Consider the following 20,363-nt stretch of genomic DNA (forward strand, 5'->3'; position numbering starts at 1 on the left):
CCGCATTTTTTCTCGTTACAAGCAACGTGTAGTAGTAGTAGTAGTAGTAGTAGTAGCAGCAGCAGCAGCAGCTTTATTCATCCGTAGATCTCTTTTAACAAGGATGTAGGACATGTCAAAGTATTTACAAGTTTAGACCAATTTAAAATAAGCTAATTCGTACACACATATGTTTAGAGACTTCTAGTTAGACATAATCATTAGATTTACCACTTCACTCACTACACACACACACACACACACACTGGTGATCTCTGGGTCGTTTTCTGTACCACAGTTTCCCATTTGCTATCCTGAAAAACTGAGTCAACATCCCTCCATAATGAGTGAGATGTTGAGCTCAGAAAGAGGAAGAGGTGTTAGTATTTTGCTATGCATAGCTTGGGGATAAATATTTCTAGAAAGGGGAAAAAAATAAAGTGAAGGTGTTATGAGGAATGTTGGATGTTTTATAATCATTGTTATTATTATTATTTATTTGTACAACATTTTTTTATCAAACCCCTACTCTGTTTTATCTAAGTAATCCTTCAATGTATAAAATGTATTGCATAACAGGTACTTTTTAGCTGCCTTTTTAAATAAGTGTATTTTTGCAATTTCTTTAATCTCTTTTGGTAATTTATTGTACAGTTTTATTCCTTGGTAGAAAATGCTGTTTTGCGTTTTATGTTTATTTTTTCTTGGTAAATGTAAGTTGAGTCTATCTCTTGTTGCATGGTCATGGACAGAGCTGTTTGTGCAGTAATTATCAATGTTATTTTTGTTATGTACAACTGACTGGTAAATGTATTCACATGGAACAGTTAAAATCCCCAGTGTTTTGGACAGATCTTTACAATGAGCTCGACTAGTATTTTTGGTTATTATTCTTATGGCTCTTTTCGAGAGGTTGGAAATTGTGTTCATATTTTGTGTGTTTGTTCCCTAAAAAAGAATGCCATAGCTAAGAATTGAGTGTACTTATGAATAATATATAACTAAAAGACACTGCATCTTACACACTGACGATGGGATTCTAAGGGCGTAAGATACTGATGACATTCTGTTTGAAAGTCCTTGGGTGTTCACACCACTTCAACTGGGAATCAATATTAATTCCTAGAAATTTTGCATTTGTTACGCAGTCTATAGAGGTGCCATCTACATTTAATTTAACATTGTCATTTTTCCTCTTCAAACTGAAATTCATGGCATTAGTTTTCTTTATGTTCGATTTCACCTTATTGCTTATTGACCAATCATAAACTTCCTTGAGGGTTTCATTTGCTCTCTCGGCAAGTAGTGCTCATGTTTTTCAGTGACTACAACATTGCTGTGATCAGTGAAGAGAATTTTTCACCATGGGTAACACTAGTGAGAAAGTCGATGTATATCAGGAATAGTATTGGTCCCAATATGCTACCTTGTGGAACCCCTATATTAATGTATTCTCGTTCTGATAAGTGTTTTACTAAATGATTAGATATATTTGAAATAAGTGTTATCTCTACTATTGGTACCCTATCTGCTAGGTATGATTGAAACCAGTCATTAGCTATCCCTCCTATTCCTAATGCGTCTAATTTATTTGATAGAATCTTGTGGTCGACTGTATCAAGCACCTTAGAAAAATCCAGAAATATGCCTGTGACACATTCATCTTTATCAAGAACATCAAGTACAACTTTTGTGAAATCTACTATGGCTGATTCTGTATTTTTGCCACTTCGGAAACCAAACTGTGATTCGCTTTAAAGATTGTATTTATTCAGGTAATTCATTAATCTGCCTCTCATAACTGCTTCTATTATTTTTGAGAATGCTGACAGCAGGGAAATGGGCTGGTAATTTTCTATGTCTTCTTCATTACCTTTCTTAAGAAAAGATACAACACTCGCCTGTTTTAACTGCTCTGGAAATGTCCCTGATGTGAAGGATTCATTTATTATATTTGTTAAGGGGCCTTATATATTCCCTATGCATTGTGTCAGTACACACTTTGGTACATCATCTAAGCCTACTGACTTTTTACATTTTAGTTTTTGAACAGTTTTTTTGACTTCGTTCTCTGTGGTTGGAAGTAACATCATTGTATTTAGTACAGCATTATTTACAGGTGTTATATTTGTTTTGGAGAATTTTTGCTGTAACTTCTCTGAAATACCTGAAAAATGTTCGTTTACATAGTTTGCTAAGTGTTGTGGATCATGTATTAACTTACCCCCCCCCCCCCCCTCCCTTAGCAGTATGTTATTCTGTGATTGTTTGCCTCTCCCCGTTTCCTTTTTTATAACGTCCCAGATTATTTTGCTTTTATTCTCTTCATTATATATTATTTTGTCATTAAATGATTTTTTTGCAGCAATCAGCACCTTCCTATAGGTCTTTTTGTATCTGTGATAGAAATTTAAAAATTCTGGTTCATTGCGAATCTTTTTCATGGAATTGAGATGTTTAAGTGTTTGGGAGGACTTCTTAATACCTAATGTTATCCATCTGTTTTTGTGAGATGTTGATATAGACATGCACAATTTTTGGAAATGCCTTTTCAAAGTCCAATTTAAACAATGTGGAAAATTTAGAGAATTTCATATTCACATTGGTTTCCTTATACACTTAATCCTAGCATTGTTTTTCTAGTTCTTTTGAAAAATATTTTATTTTCATTTCTGATGGATGTCGTTTGTAGGCTTGTAGTGTAGGGCATGATTCAATGCCTGATTTTAATGTTGTTATTTGACAGAGAAGGTCTGATAGTCCGAGATCTTTTACAGCTACATCACATTCTTCCCTGTTAATATTTGTGGCCACATGCCGTACTTAATTTCTCACTGCAGAGAAAGAAACTCTGGAGAATATTTAAGAAAAAACGACATTTTGTATATGGAGTGCGCGATTGATTCTTTTGTAAATTTTTTTTGGTTATTTAAGACGCAATCTCATGTTTATGACACAGTGATAATCGGTTTCGCCCATACAATGAACATCTTCAGATTCTAAAGGCGGCAGACACTGAACACAGGTTCATGCGTTGACAATGCATGAACCTGTGTTCAGTGTATGCCGCCTTTGGAATCTGAAGGCGGTCATTGTATGGCCGAAACCGGTTATGACTGTGTCATAAACCTCTGGAGAATATTCACAACTGTTTGTGGAAATTCTATGGAGTATCTGCTGTGGGCAGAAGTACAGTTAGTTGCTGGGCACGGATATGAGGTCATCAGAAGACGGTTCGGTGGAGCTCCACGATTTGCAGCGGTCGGAGAGACCATCCACGGCTGTCACACCTGACATGCTGCAACGAGCTGATGTCATTCGCGAGGACAGATGTATTACGACTCGGCAGTTGGCGCTGCTTCTGTCAACCAGGAAAGGAAGTCTGGATGCAATTATCTGCACTCTTGGATATTCAAAGGTGTGTGCAAGATGGGTCCCGCAGTGTTTACGGTGGATCACTAATCGCACAGAGAAAATATTTGTCTTGGTTTGTTTTTGAAGCCGAGGGGGGAGGCCGCCTTGTTCCGGTTTATGACAGATGATGAAATCTGGGTTCACCATTTTGAGCCCGAAACAAAACGACAATAGATGGTATAGCGTCATTCCCACTCCCCACAGAAGAAAAATTTCAAAACAACTGCTTCCGCCGGTAAGACCATGCTGACCGTGTCCTGGAACTGTGAGAGTGTGATTCTCACTCATATCATGCCAAGAGGCGGTGCCATTAATTCAGAAGCATGTGTCAACACATTAACAAAACTCAAGAGGCGACTTCGGCGCCACAGCAACCCAGGAGATGTTTTGCTGCAACACGATAACGCTCGGCCCCACACACGGCTGAGGACTGCTGAACACATCGCAAAACAGGGTTGGATAGTGTTACCCCATCCACCCTACAGCCCTGACCTAGCCCTCACGGACTTCCACTTGTTTGGACCATTAAAGGAGGCCATTCGTGGAAGACAAGACGATGAGGAGGTGATTCACAAAGTGAAGCACTGGCTGCGCCACCAGGATAAAGAGTCGTACCGACAGGGCATACATGCTCTTGTCTCGCGCTGGAGGAAGGCCATAAAACGGGACAGATTACGTAGAAAAATAGGGTGTGTAGATAAAACACCATTCTTTCGTATGTGTAAGTCTCATCATGTTCAATAAAGTCTTGTTGAAGAAAAAGAATGCGATGCATTACTTGCTGGGCAACCCTCGTACAAGCCATGAGATATCTTGTACTGCAGTAGTTGATACATTGCTACGTTGCACTCGACTTCTTTCACTACCAAAGTAGTGCTAACAGCAAACAAATATTTTAGAATCGCCTGTCGTATTAAAACGTAAATAATTTATACAGGATATTTCAGAAGTAATGGGCACTACTCAGAGATATGACAGGAACAATTATTCGAAACAAACAAAGGTCAACTAAACAAGGGCTGTAAAACGTATACCTTAAGAGCTATGAGGATTTTTTTATCTTCCATAGTGTGAAACAAATCTCTTCTACTGCAAGCTCTCTACTTTCCATATTTTTGGAAATGGTAGCATGGATTGAAACATGAAAAAAATTTCAGTAAACATGTGATCTAAAGTGCATACCATAAGAGCTATGAGCACTTGTCCATCTTAGAACGAACAAGTGCTCATAATATATAAGGTACGCATTTTAGAACACATCTTTGCTGGACATTTTTTCTTGTTTTGTCCACACAGTCTGCAGCAGAAGAGGTTTGTTTCACAGTGTCGAAGATCAAGAATTCGTCGTAGCTCTTAAGGTATGCGTTTTAGAGCCCATGTCAACGTCACTTTTTTGTTTCAAAAGATCGATCCTGTCATATCCCTCAATTTTGACCATCACTTCTGAAACACCCTGTATACAGCCACTCTCATTACTGTGGAGACCGAACTTTCGGTGTCTGTTCTTAACATAAAGTGGAAGCCGGGATGGTTTCTTTGAAAGGGCATGGCTGATTTCCTTCTGAGTCCGTCCTATCGACATCTCTAATAGACTAGTCGACGACGGGCCATTAAACCTTAACCTTCCTTTCTTCCCATTTACCTAGGATGTGATTATAATGAGCAGACCGCTGATCAGCAACGACATGACTAGGATAGTGGCTTGCGTTCGTATCCAGTTAGTCTTCAATGGCGACGTACACAGAAATATCAGTAAAAGAATACTAAAAGAAGATCGCTTTATGATCCCAGTTCGCCCGGATTTGCTGCGCCAAATTGTTATTGATGTGCTGTGGCCAACCGAAAATGAATGCACAAAATACTGAGAAAAGGAAAATTGCCACTTTGAGTGTTGGATCAGCTGAGCAGCCTTTGGCATCAGTTGACGGCGGTGATTACTGGCAAGGGCCATAAAATATTCATTAGCGTGGCGACGGCGGCTGTGCATAATTTAACGCTATCGAGCTGTAGGGCGTCTGCCGCGGATCCGGACGAGTCTGAACTGGTCCGGTTTGCGGCAGCTGCTGCTGGAACACCTTTATGTCCAGCACGCGTCGAGGGGTGGCGGGCCTTGACCCAGATGACTCAAAGTCTCTTCTGCAAACCAAAGCAAGCACCTCCTATAGAGTGAGTTACTCAGCAAAAACAGCAGACAAGAAGAATGGCTCTCCAAATTTTTAGGCACCCTTATGTTGTTGTTGTTATGGACTTCAGTACGAACTCTGACTTGCTGCAGCCCTCCAAGCTAGTCCGTCCAGTGCAAACCTTCTTATCTCTGCATAACTTCTGCAACTTACATCCATTTCAACCTGCTCACTGTAAACAAGCCTTGTCGTTCCTCTACGACTGTTACACCTCCCTCGTCCCCTCATTATTAAACTGGCGATCCCTTGGTGTCTCAGCATGTGTTCTGTCATCCAATCACTTCTTGCACTCAAGTTGCGTCGTATATTTCTTAAACTACCAACGCTTGCATTTTTTTAACATACTTGTGATGGTTTCTTATTTAACTCACCAAAAATCAGCAGTGGAGCTCATGACGAGCAAGGTTATTTACACGAGTTTCTTTTCTCCCCAACTCAACTCAGTACCTCTTCATTACCTCTCTGAGCTACCCATATACTGCCCACAACATAATGTATCAACACTTGAAGATTCGTAAAATTTGTGCGCATTGGTTTCCCCACCAACTGATTGCCGAACAGCGCAATACTCGAATGGCGCTGTCTTTGAGTCGTCTGCAGCGTTATCACGAGGAGGAATACGGCTTTCTGTCGAGTATTGTCACAGGTGGCGAAACATGGTGTCACCATTTTGATCCGGAAAGCAACCGTCAAAGCAAGCAGTGGAAACATGCGACTTCACCACCTCCAAAGAAATCAGTTTTGGTAAGGTCATGATGTTCTCCTTTTTTGACCACAAGGGCCCACTGCTTGTCGATTTCCTGGAACGGGGAACCACCATCAGTGCCCAGCGTTATCAAGCCACTTTACAGAACCTTAGACAAGCCATGAAGTCGAAATGCCAAGGCATGTTGTCCAATGGCGTTATCGTCCTGCATGATAATGCCCGCTCAGATACGTCCAATGCGGTGAAGACGACACTGCAGCAGTTTAGGAGCACTGGAACATCCACCATACAGTCCCGACCTCTCGCCGTGTGACTTTCATGTGTTTGGACCTCTAAAAGAAGCAATTCGCGGACGTTGATTCGCAACGGACGACGAAGTGTGTGACTGGGTCCAGTTCTGGATCTGATAGCAGCCTACTAGCTTCTTCAGGGATGATATCGACCAGCTAGTGTCGCAATGGGATAAATGTGCCAATAACAGATGTGGCGACTATTTTCCAGTATTTGTACTGTGTATAGATACATTTTTGAGTTAATAAAATCGTTACCGTTAATTTACACTAGTGACCGGGTTTCATTTGAATGACCCTTACGGTACTCAACATTCTTCTGTCTCTATAAGTGTTTAATTCGCATCAGTTTCTGGGAAAGTATCACCATCTCGCCTAATGGCAATCCAACGGGCGACATGCCATTTCCACAATACATTATTATGGAGCTGTCCCCAACGATCAGCTCAGCAACTGTTGTCGACTAGGGACTAACACTTTCAGCTGGACATTTACACACATTAGAGGGACACCACACATCATATGCATGCGTGAAATTACAGTGGTAGTCCCCCAGGATTCAATTATTGTTCTCGCTTTATGTCAACAGTCTGCCACTTTTTTGAATCACGGGGCAGGATGAGCTCTGTTTGCAGCAAACACTAGCACTGTTATGAAGCAAGTGCCATTTAAATATGTGTTTAAAAGTTTCGTACAAACTTCTTGTATTACTTTTGATGAAATTTTCATATGTTTCTGTAAGCTGAGACTTTTCGAAGGTTCTTTTGGCTTTGGATAGTTCATTATGTTTTTCATTTGTTGTCGGAATTGCTCCAAATGTTCTTTTTTAACATCAACATTTTCTAAAATATTATTATTATTATTATTATTATTACTATTATTACTTACATACTTACGTACTGCTCATGTATTACACACATCAAAAAAAGTTTTGCATCGCCTCGGTTCCAAGAGTTCCGGAACCAGTACAGAAAATTGGAATAGAGATCAACATAAACATCATTTTCGCCCTTTTTATTGCTCGTGGAAATCACACATTGCATGTTGTGTAACCATACAGCGAGACCTTCAGAGGTGGTGGTCCAGACTGCTGTACACACTGGTACCTCTAATACCCAGTAGCACGTCCTCTTGCATAGATGCATGCCTCTATTCGTCGTGGCATACTATCCACAAGTTCATCAAGGCGCTGCTGGTCCAGATTGTCCCACTCCTCAACGGCGATTCGGCGTAGATCCCTCAGAGTGGTTCGTGGGTCACGTCGTCCATAAACAGCCCTTTCTAATCCATCCTAGACATGTTTGATAGGGTTCATATCTGGAGAACATGCTGGCCACTCTAGTCGAGCGATGTCGTTAACCTCAAGGAAGTCATTCATAAGATGTGCACGATGGGGTCGCAAATTGTCGTCCATGAAGACGAACGCCTCGTGAATATGCGGCGTACATCGGCCCCACATAATGCCACCCCAAAACAGCAGGGACCCTCCATCTTGCTGCACTCGCTGGACAGTGTGTCTAAAGCGTTCAGCCTGACCGGGTTGCCTCCAAACACGTCTCCGACGGTTGTCTGGTTGAATGCATATGCGACACAGTTCCTGTTTCTCTGTGTCTCCTCCATGTCCGAGCAACATCGCTTTGGTTCACTCCCAGACGCTTGGACACTTTGTTGAGAGCCCTTCCTGGCACAAAGTAATAATGCGGGCGCGATCGTACCTCGGTATTGACCGCCTAGGCACGGTTGAACTACAAATAACACGAGCCGTGTACCTCCTTCCTGGTGGAATGACTGGAACTGATCGGCTGTCTGACGGAATCCGTCTAATAGGCGTTGCTCATGCATGGTTGTTAACATCTTTGGGCGGGTTTAGTGACATATCTGGACAGCCAAAGGGACTGTGTCTGTGATACAATATCCACAGCCAACGTCTATCTTCAGGAGTTGTGGGAACCGGGATGATGCAAAACTTTTTTTTTATTTGTGTATGTACATTGTAATGTTATCTTACTCATGATGTCTGCTTCGATTAAGGCCCTAATATTGTCAAGTGAAATAAACGCAGAATAAATAGATTAGGTGTATTTTTTGTCCAATAGATTTATAGTGAAGAGATCCTCCAGGACGTAGAACATGTCAGGAAAACAACAATATGCAACAAAGATTTACAAAGAAAAACAAATATGTTAACACTCCTTCCAAGGATCACAAGAGGAACTGTCCTCAAGGATGTTGAATAAGTGAAAGATATCGTAAGTCTATTTTCACGTAAATTGTAATGAGTACATGAAACATGTAAATGTTCAGTACACTGAGGAGCATGCTACAATTTTTAAAACGCTATATGTCACCGTGCATCAAAAAATAGAAAAATCATTTTACAACACTTATTTACAATGATTGCACTACTGAAGTGAATTTAAACAGGACACAGATTACAAGATTATTTGATACTATTAGTAACATATTCACATCAGTTGATTTTGCTTAGAAATTCACCAGTGGAGTAGAAGGATAAGACTGAGTAATGGAAACAAACTACAAAACAAGCAATATAGAGGAACTGAAGTTGTTATGTGATCCTAATCAGTCAATGTAAAGTTGAAATCTAACCGTTAAGATCACAGACAGTATATGACTACAAACTGATCAGTGTAAGGCGAAATTAGAGGTTTTATGTATCCGTAGATCTTTTTTTTCTTGCAGTGAAGATTGCTAGCTGGCAGTGGGCTAGTGTATTACTCACAGGTACTGTACGAGCTGTTGCGCGCGCGACCGGAAGAAGACGTTGGCGTTGCAGAGTGTGATGGCCGGGAAGGGTATGCGGTAGGATGGGTAGTGGTTGGTCTCGACGATGGCGCGCGTCGGGCTCTCCGAGAAGCGCTGCCAGAAGTTGTTGGCCATGAACGCCGCGCCGATCACGCCCAGCAGCACCACCACCACCCACAGCACCCTGCGCACACCAGCACTCTCGTCTAGGGACTCCAGGAACTGCCAACAGCGCAGCCACGCTATTCTACTGCTTTGTGCGGAGACACACAGTCGGAGCCCCAGATACAGGAGGATGCTGGACGTCTTCAGGAAGTACTACCATAGCTGTCACCCACAAATGCAGTGCTCTTCAGGGCCAGCTGCAGAGACACATCTCAAAGCATTCTTTAGCGAAGAATAGCTTTGGGTCAAAATAAGGGTTGGTGCCTGGTTTCTGAATAGTGTTACCAGACGTGGACGTCACTTCAACACCCATCATGACCAGCAGCAAAGCTGTGGTTCATATCACCCTGAATGTAATAGAAAAAAGTAATTCAGCATGGTTCCATGTTGGAGTTCTCAGGAAGATCATAAAAATGTCCATCCTGGAATAAACAGTAGAGTTCTTTTGGGATGGATGGGTAGTTGTTTGTCTCAGCTGTGGTGTACACATGACTGTTTGAGTCTCTCACTAAGAAGCTATTGTGGCATTCATCAAGTCCAGGATCAAAGCTACAGTTCACAACACCATGTAGCAAAGAGGTCCTTGAAATGTGGACGGATAGGTTGAGATGGTATCTTGAAAGGCATCCAGCAACCGAAAAGGCTACAAAACAAATCTGATAGTGCTAAGTACATGGATGCCATACCTATCACTTCACAAAATCACCATCCAACAACCTGTTCTTTTATACTGCATGTACGCCAAGTTCTTTGAACTTTCGCTACTTGCCTCTCAAACAAAACAAAACATTCTTAAAAAGTAATAAAGCTGTCCTCAATCTTAAAGTTGGTTTGAACACTACAGTGTTTTATCAGAAAATGGTTCAAATGGCTCTGAGCACTATGGGACTTAACTGCTGAGGTCATCAGTCCCCTAGAACTTAGAACTACTTAAACCTAACTAACCTAAGGACATCACACACATCCATGCCCGAGGCAGGATTCGAACCTGGGACCATAGCGGTCGCGCGGTTCCAGACTGTAGCGCCTAGAACCCCCTGGCCACACCGGCCGGCGTTTTATCACACTTCATCCTATTGGAGCCGGTACACACTTGCCTTCCACTGACCTCTAAGCTGACTTATCCAGTCTATTTTATGGGGACCTGTAGCTAATGTGGGACTACAGTACCCAACCTTAACATCTCATGGTTTATTCCTAAGAAAGTCTATCTAATAAAATTTATGAACTATTTTACAAACAATTCTCATGCAAAAAATTTCAGTCCCTTGCTTCCGCCTCCCTCACCCTTTTCAATACTCACCAGCCAACACAACCCAATCCCCTCCACTGCCCACTGCCAACCTATTGTTACTGCTCTCATCCAGGCCGTAGACACTGACACCATGGCAGATTCAGTCAAACGAGAATTAAAAACCCATATCAGTATTCAAACATGTAAAGTCCTCCATATCCACAATGATTCTGGTCTCACCTCTATCATCCACATTTTACGGAATTCACCTCACAAGAGACCGTTAAATAAAAGAACTTTAAATCACCACCAGGGCTTCGAGTATAGCTATCCAGATTACAACTACAGGCCCACAGACATCAGAAACGCTTTAAGTATACTCAACAGCTCACCCAAAAGTTCAGAAAGGCTGCCGGCCTGTCCCAACCGCCAACTATGTGTGGTGACATTTTGTTTGTCTCCCTTTTTATGTAGTTGGTGGAATGACGTTATTTTCTACTCTTCTGGAATCTTTTATGCTTTTCAAATGTTCTCAAAAAGTAAGTGTAGGTCACTTATGATCTTTGGTCCTAACAATTTCAGTAATTCTGCTGTAATGGAGTCTTTATCACTTCCTTTATTGTTTTCGTGTGTTTTGATGGCCTCATAAATTTCTAACTCTGTTGGTGGAAAATCTTCCTCAAAACAGTGCCCTAGTCTACGATCCCCACTCACCTGCAACACTTGTAACCATTCTCCCCCAACATATTCTCACAAATGTAAAGCAAAGTCAACACCCACTTAACATGAACTTATTATTCCCATCCAGCACATCAACAACGCACCCCTTCCATTTAATTATCTTGTGGAGTACACAATTCTTACCCAAGGAACTTAACAATGAATTATGCCAGCATTGTAATTATCGGTCCCACTCACTCTATACACTATGACTTTATCAACCGCATTGACCAGACCTTCTCCACCTACGTTACTGCCGACCTTATTATCCAAAGCCTGCCCCATGCCGAACTAGAATGGTAACGTCGGTTTTCTAACACTCTGCAAGGTAACACACTCCCCTATTTCGACAAGCCCATCCTCAAAGCAATTTCACCCTCGATATTATACTCACTTCACTTAACATGACTATAAATGTCCTCAGTCCAGCCCCTCAAATCCTCCATATGACATTCACACCATACATCCGTACAAAACCAACGGGGTTGCCTGATGGGACTCAACCCACATATAAGTTAAAAGCCATCCAATTATCCAAGAAAACTCAGAAGACATGCTCTCTCTGAACACTTTCTTCAAAAGATCTTATCTCAAGCCATATCTACCCATGCCCCTACTTGCTTAATTACTTTCACCAGCACACACATTCTCACATGATCTGCTCCTTTTAAAAGAGTCCCATCAACTGTGCCAACTCTTCCTCAACAGCAGAAAGTGGTACATTCTCACAGTGATACATCCATAACCTCATACAAGCATAAAAACCTCTTGAACTGGCGACTGACATCTACAAATCACAGAACCACACGCCCTACAAACTCAACAAAACATTGTAAAGTATTCCATCATGTCACTGTTACAAATCCCTCACCACATTATCCTCACCTTCGCAACAACCAACTGTTACCTCTTTGCTGCATACCTTGATATTATTCTGAAAAACTCAATCTTAAACCACTCCATGATCCCCTACGTAGCTTTGCCTCTGTTACTGAAGATGTGCTCTTCGTTTCCAGTATTCTAATCTTTTAATGCTTCATAGCCTCTTTGTCCTCCAACATACCAACAGATCATTATTCCCAACTCAGAACCTAGACACAACACCAAAAATCAGATTAAACACACAAGTTTCAGCGCAAGGCATCAAAACAACTCTCTACAGAAAATATAATCTAGCGCAGAGTCATGACTCCAATACCTACCATAACTTTGAAGACAGCCCCGTTTCCAACCTACAAGCCTTAGTCACACTGTACAACACTGTCATCAATATAGTTTCTATTCCAAGCAATCAGATACAAAGTTCCTTCGGGCATGCATGCATGTCTGAAGCAACTTCGCATCGTAATTCGGAATAATACAGGCACTGCAATATCGTATTTATCCGGAGACTTCGGGCAAGCGACTTTCACGTAAATGTCCCCTGTACGGAAAATTGCATAATAGATGTACATAACAGGTTGTGGACACATGAATAACGACATATAGAAACTTGGGTCAGGTCGTGAGTCATGCTCGGAAAGCCTAATAGTAACGCGACCGCTCGCTATAGGCGGGAAATCTGGGTTCGAGTCCCGGTTCGGCACAAATATTCATTGTCGTCAATCCATTATACAGCCGATGGTTGTCCATATTCGCAACTGCATGTATTTCATGTTACAATAAATCATCTGACTGACGTCGATACTGACAATATATTGGAGGTAAAATAACGTAATTTTCGATGTATTGAATTTTTGATGTTTCAAAAAGCTGAGGTTACTTTTGTCCTTCGCGGGTAAATTGGCCCATTGGTCAGAAAAAGTCATGTCATTGGTGTGAAGTGAACAAAACAGTATGCATTGACAATGTGCAAAGATCAATCTCGAAGGACATGAGTTCCACAGAATAATGCTGTGCTGCCAGCACTCGATGTTGAACGTAAATGTTTTAACAGCTGTTACGTCCCAATAACTTTTCCTGGTGACCTCACGTGCTAAAAAAAAGTGAGTGTCGTTCTGCTTTCTCACAGATTAGGTAATAAGATGAGAAACTGTCGTTTGTGCGAAATTAAATCTAGATAATATATTAACACTTCTGTAAAATGGTGCACATTTTTGCAAAATGTAGAGTTACTTAAGCTGGGGCCATAGTAACCCAAAATGAGGAAATAGTGGTACTAGACTCTCGCCAGTCGATACGCATGTAGGGAAAACAGAGTAAAGAAAGTTCAACTGTAAAAATTTTATCAGTAAATTGTCGAAATGTTCGTCGCAAAATTTCCGAATTTACCATCGTCCAGGAAAGTTCTCAATCTCAAATTATTCAAATGGTTGAAATGGCTTTAAGCACTATGGGACTTAACGTCTGAGGCCATCAGTCCCCTAGACTTAGAACTACTTAAACCTAACTAACTTAAGGACATCACACACATCCATGCCCGAGGCAGGAATCGAATCTGAGACTATAGCAGCAGCGCGGTTCCGGACTGAAGCACCTAGAACGGCTCGGCCACAGTGGCCGGCCCTCAAATTATTCTTGGGACTGAGAGCGGGCTAAAACCCGAAGTGAAAAGCTCTGAGATATTTAGTGCGTCTTGTAATGGTTATTTGAAAGACAGATTAGACGCCGTAGGAGGTGGTGTTCATTACAGTTGACAAAAATATTGCCCCTATTGAGATTGAAATTGAGTGTAATGGTGAAATTATCTGGTCGCGCATTACAGGTCTAGGTGAAACCAAGTTAATTGTTGGATGTTTCTATCGACAACCCGACTCCGCTATGAAAGTTCTAGAGTCATTCGGAGAAAGTCTAGGGTCAGTTGAGCATAAATACCCAGATCATCCGATACTAGTTGGTGGTGATTTTAACCTACCAAGTATAGACTGGGTCGTGTATGGATTCACTGCAGGAGGTAAAGACAAACAGTCTTGTGAAGTACTTTTGAACACTTTCCCGTAAACTGTCTTGAGCAGCTAGTTCTGCAGCCCACAGGCAGTGGAAATATCTTGGACCTTGTAGCTACAAACAGGCCAAACTAGACGGGGATTAGTCATCATGGTTACGAAAGCTAATTAGTCATCATGGTTACGAAAGCTAATAAATCAGTCAAGAGCGCTAGGAGAGTTTTCCTGCTAGAAAGAGTAAATAAGCACTTGTTAGCGTCTCACTTAGACAATAAACTGCGGTCATGATGGAAAATCGTGCTCTGGACAAGTATGCGCCTAGAAAGTGGATTAATAACGGAAAAGACGCACCATGACTTAATAACAAAATTCGGAAAATGCTGTTGTACTCTCGGTTCAAAAGAGGACACGCAAATGGCGACAGGCAAAGATTAGTAGGCATTCGTGCGTCTGTGAAAAGATCTATGCGCGAAGCATACAACAGCTTGACTATGGATCTGGTGGAAAACCCAAAAACATTGTGGTCCTATGTAAACCCGCTAAGCGGGTCTAAGGCTTCCATCCAATCACCAGTTGATTAGTCTAGTTTGGTAGTAGAAGATAGCAAAAGGAAGGAGAAAAGTTTTAAATTCCACGTTTATGAAATCGTTCACCCTGTAAAATTGTACAAATGTACCGTCGTTTGACCATCGCACAGGGTCCCTTATGAATGAGATGATAATAAACATCCCTGTCGTGGAAAAACAAATGAATGAGTTGAAAATAAATAAGCCGCCAGATGCGAATGAAATCCAAATTCGGTTTAACAAAGAGAACTCTACGTCATTGGCCCCTTACTTAGTTTGTATTTATCGCGAATTTATCTCCATCAGAGTAAAGTGCCAAGCGACTGAAAAAAAACTGTAGGAGGCTCCTATATATAAGAAGGGTAAAAGAACAGCCCCGAAAAATTACAGACCAATATCCCTAAAATCAGTTTGCCGGAAAATTGTAGAGTGTATTTTGAGTTCAAACATAAGAAATTTCCTAGATACCGAAAAGTTCATGTCCACGAATCAGCACGGCTTTAGAAAGCAGCTTGCTCTTTTCTCACAGGATATACTGCGAACTGTGGATGTAGGGCAACAGGCAGACTCCATATTTCTAGATTTCCGAAAATCCGAAAAGCATTCGACACAGTACCCCACTGCAGACTGTTAACGAAGGTAGCACACGGAATAGGCTCCCAGATATGTGACATGACAGGCTCGAAGACTTCTTAAGTAATAGAACACAGTATGATGTTGTTGTTGTTGTTGTCCCCCCCCCCCCCCCCCCCCCCGCCTTATGGACCTTGCCGCTGTTGGTGGGGAGGTTTGCGTGCCTCGGAGAATATAGATAGCCGTACAGTAGGTGCAACCACAAATGAGGGGTATCTGTTAAAAGGGCAGACAAACGCGTCGTTTCTGAAGAGAGGCAGCAGCCTTTTCAGAAGTTGCAGGGGGCAACAGGCTGAATGACTGTTCTCGGCTAGTAACATCAACCAAAACGGCCTTGCTGTGCTGGTACTGGGAACAGCTGAAAGCAAGGGGAAACTACAGCAGTAATTTTTCGTGAGGGCCTGCAGCTCTACTGTGTGGTTATATGATGATGGCATCCTCTTGCGTAAAATATTCCGGAGGTGAAATAGTCCGCCATTCGAATCTCGGGGGGTGACTACTCTGGAGGACGTCGTCATCAGGAGAAACAAAACCGTCGTTCCAGATATTGGAGCGTGGAATGTCAGATCCCTTAATCGGGCACGCAGGTTAGAAAATTTAAAAAGGGAAATGGGTAGGTTAAAGTTAGATATACTGGGTATTAGTGAAGTTTGGTGGCAGGAGGAACACTACTACTGGTCAGGTGAATACAGGGTTATAAATACAGAAAAGCAGGAGTAGGTTTAATAATGAGTAAAAAAAATGAGGGAGAACAAGGGATGAATACAGTAAGCAGATTCAGAGAGATGTAGGTTGCAGTAGTTAGTCAGAGGTGAAGAGGCTTGCACAGGATAAAGTAGCATGGAGAGCTGCATCAAACCAGTCTTTGGATTGAAGACTAACACAACAACAACAACAACAACAACTTCTCCTCGACGGCGAGTGTTCATCGGAGGCGGGGTAACATCTGAGGTATCCACGGAAGTATGATTGGACCGTTGCTATTTTCTATACACACAAATTATCTGGCGGACAGGGTGGCCAGCAATCTGCGGTTGTTCGCTGATGATGCTGTGATGTACAGGGAAGTGTCGAAGATACAAGATGACCTAGACAAAATTTCGGTCGATGTGATGAATGGTAGCTGATTTGAAATGTAGAAAAATGTAAGTTAATTCGGATGAGCGGGAAAAACAAATCCGTAATGTTCGGATACACCATTACTAATGTCCTGCTTGACACAGTCACGTTGTTTAAAAATCTGGGCATAACGTTGAGAAGCGATATGACATGAAACTATCAAGTGAGAACCATGGTAGGAAAGGTGAAGGGTCGACTACGGTTTATTGAAAGAATTATAGGACAGTGTGCTTTATCTGTAAAGGAGACCGCAAATAGGACGATAGTGCGACCCATTCGTGAGTCCTGTCCGAGTATGTGGGATCCGCACCAGATCGGATGGAAAAAAGGTGTCGAAGCATTTCAGAGGCGAGATACTAGATTTGTTACCGGTAGTTTCGAAAAGGATGTAAGTGTTACAGATATGCTTCGGGAACTGAAGTGGATATCCCTGGACGGAAGAAGACATTCATTTCGAAGAAATGCGGAATATGTAGTAGAAGTAAGTTGATAGATGAGCAGGAGCATAAGATCTGTGCCCTTCGGTTGTAGTTGCAATGCACAAGTGGGGAACTACATAGGTTGAGGAGGGCGAAGAGTGGTGAGGAATGGGAACTGGCAGTTGGCAAGAAGGCAGCTAGGAAGAGGAGGTATTCAGTTATACTTTGCAAATATGGAATAGATTTGACCAACTGTCAGAGTTGAGTGGAGAGGAGTCTTGTGTAGCAGTAGATGTAGGGAACATGCAGCAGTGCTCAGCAGTTATGAGGACTAGGTCAGTTGCAAAGCCTAACAGAAAGAAGAAGGTTCTGCTGCTAGGTAACTGGCACAGTAGAGGTGTGGGCCAGCAGTTGCAGAAAGTGTTGGGGAGTGAGTACCAGGTCACCAGAATTGTGAAGCCTAGTGCAGGATTGCCTCAGGTGACTGACAGCATGGGGGAGTTATGTAAGAATTTTACGAAGGAAGATCAGGTAGTGATAGTGGGTGGAGCAGGGGACAGTCTTGATAGGGACGGGGAATATGATGTAGGTGGTGACATGATAAAGATAGCTACTCAAATTGATGTGCAACTGTTTCGGCATCATGATTGGCCTCATCTTAATGCGACTGTTAGACCTGATAACATGGGGCTGGATAGCTACTCAAACTGATGGCACTAATGTGCATTTGCCGGCCGGAGTGGCCATGCGGTTCTGGGCGCTACAGTCTGGAGCCGAGCGACCGCTACGGTCGCAGGTTCGAATCCTGCATGGATGTGTGTGACGTCTTTAGGTTAGTTAGGTTTAATTAGTTCTAAGTTCTAGGCGACTGATGACCTCAGAAGTTGAGTCGCATAGTGCTCAGAGCCATTTGAACCATTTGAACTAATGTGCATTTCATGCAACTGTTTCGGCGTCATGATCGGCCTCATCTTAATGCGACTGTTAGACCCGATAACATGGGGCTTGGAAGGACGCTGATGGCAGAGGGCATAGGTCACATCTCAGTGTTGCCAGTTGGATCTATCAGTAGGTCAGGTTTCACTAGGCGCGGACTGCACCTCCATAGGCATGGTAAGGGGAGGCTGGCAAAGCTTATAGGTGACAGTAGTGAGTGGTGGTGGTGGGATCACTCATGGAAAAGTTCCTGTAGTAGTTGGTGTTAGAGTTGCACCTTTTTTAAATTGAAGTCAGCTGCTAGGTATACCTGCTTAAAGGAAGTCCCTCTAAATAAGGGCTCACCTTCAGAGGATGTAATGTTTCCAAGTAGAGAAGGAATTAGCATATTTCATCAAAATATAAGAGGTATTAGAGATAAAGTTAGTGAACTGCTTACAGATGTTGACTCTGAAATTATTGGTATATCGGAGCACCACTTAACTAATTTGACATTTCAGAGGCTTCCTTTACCAGGATACAGATTAGCTGGCTGTTTATCAAGGAGTTGCTTGCGGAGAGGGGGAGTGGCTATGTATGTAAAAAAAAACAGTATTCCATATGAATGCATAGACCTATCACGGCACTGCACTGAACATATATTTGAATGTTGCGCAGGGGCAGTTGAATTTAGTGAAACAAAACTCATAATTGTTGTTGTTTATAGCTCCTCTAACTCTGACTTCAGAGCATTTCTGCTCAAGCTAGAGAGGGTTCTTGATTTACTTTCTAGGAAGTACCAGAAATTAGTTATATATGGTGACTTCAATATGAATTTTGTATATGACTGTGCAAGGAAAAGGATGTTGGTAGATCTCATAAATGCAAATGATCTGATTCAGATAGTGTTTTTTCCAGCTAGGGTGCAAGAGAACAATAGCACAGCCACAGACAATATTTTTATTCATTCTTCATTACTAGATGAATTACTATGATGCACACATTTTAACACTAAAGGCTTCAGTACTCAAACAAATGTCAGATTGAATTACAAACTATGTAGGGAAGTTAATCCAACAGCGATAGAAGAGTTTTTTAAACCTTATCATGGAACAAGAGTAGCTGGACGTTTATAGTGCCGATAAAATTTTTTTTTGGTCATCAGTCTACTGACTGGTTTGATGCGGCCCGCCACGAATTTCTTTCCTATGCTAACCTCTTCATCTCAGAGTAGCACTTGCAACCTACATCCTCAATTATTTGCTTGACGTATTCCATTCTCTGTCTTCCTCTACAGTTTTTGCTCCCTCTAGTACCATGGAAGTCATTCCCTCATGCCTTAGCAGATGTCCTATCATCCTGTCCCTTCTCCTTATCAGTATTTTCCACATATTCCTTTCCTCTCCGATTCTGCGTAGAACCTCCTCATTCCTTACCTTATCAGTCCACCTAATTTTCAACATTCGTCTATAGCACCACATCTCAAATGCTTCGATTCTCTTCTGTTCCGGTTTTCCCACAGTCCATGTTTCACCACCATACAATGCTGTACTCCAGACGTACATCCTCAGAAATTTCTTCCTCAAATTAAGGCCGGTATTTGATACTAGTAGACTTCTCTTGGCCAGAAATGCCTTTTTTGCCTTAGCGAGTCTCCTTTTGATGTCCTCCTTGCTCCGTCCGTCATTGGTTATTTTACTGCCTAGGTAGCAGAATTCCTTAACTTCATTGACTTCGTGACCATCAATCCCGATGTTAAGTTTCTCGCTGTTCCCATTTCTACTACTTCTCATTACCTTCGTCTTTCTCCGATCTATTCTTAAACCATACTGTGTACTCATTAGACTGTTCATTCCGTTCAGGAGATCATTTAATTCTTCTTCACTTTCACTCAGGATAGCAATGTCATCAGCGTATCGTATCATAGATATCCTTTCACCTTGTATTTTAATTCCACTCCTGAACCTTTCTTTTATTTCCATCATTGCTTCCTCGATGTACAGATTGAAGAGTAGGGGCGAAAGGCTACACCCTTGTCTTACACCCTTCTTAATACGAGCACTTCGTTCTTGATCGTCCACTCTTATTATTCCCTCTTGGTCGTTGTACATATTGTATATAACCCGTCTCTCTCTATAGCTTACCCCTACTTTTTCAGAATCTCGAACAGCTTGCACCATTTTATATTGTCGAACGCTTTTTCCAGGTCGACAAATCCTATGAACGTGTTTTGATTTTTCTTTAGCCTTGCTTCCATTATTAACCGCAACGTCAGAATTGCCTCTCTCGTCCCTTTCCTTTTCCTAAGGCCAAACTGATCGTCACCTAGCGCATTCTCAATTTTATTTTCCATTCTTCTGTATATTATT

The 20,363-nt window shown here is 42.0% G+C and overlaps 1 protein-coding gene across 1 annotated transcript in view; it reads right to left on the reverse strand.

The window, feature by feature from the left end:
* Positions 1–20,363, reverse strand: part of LOC126456482 (sodium channel protein Nach-like) — a 286,210-nt gene that overhangs the window by 166,838 nt on the left and 99,009 nt on the right. Inside the window, exon 4 of the mRNA XM_050092232.1 lies at positions 9,316–9,522. Coding sequence (XP_049948189.1) covers positions 9,316–9,522 — 207 coding nt within the window. The remainder of the gene's footprint in view (positions 1–9,315; positions 9,523–20,363) is intronic.

The sequence above is a fragment of the Schistocerca serialis genome, chromosome 2, assembly GCF_023864345.2.
Source record: "Schistocerca serialis cubense isolate TAMUIC-IGC-003099 chromosome 2, iqSchSeri2.2, whole genome shotgun sequence".
NCBI classification, from domain to species: domain Eukaryota; kingdom Metazoa; phylum Arthropoda; class Insecta; order Orthoptera; family Acrididae; genus Schistocerca; species Schistocerca serialis.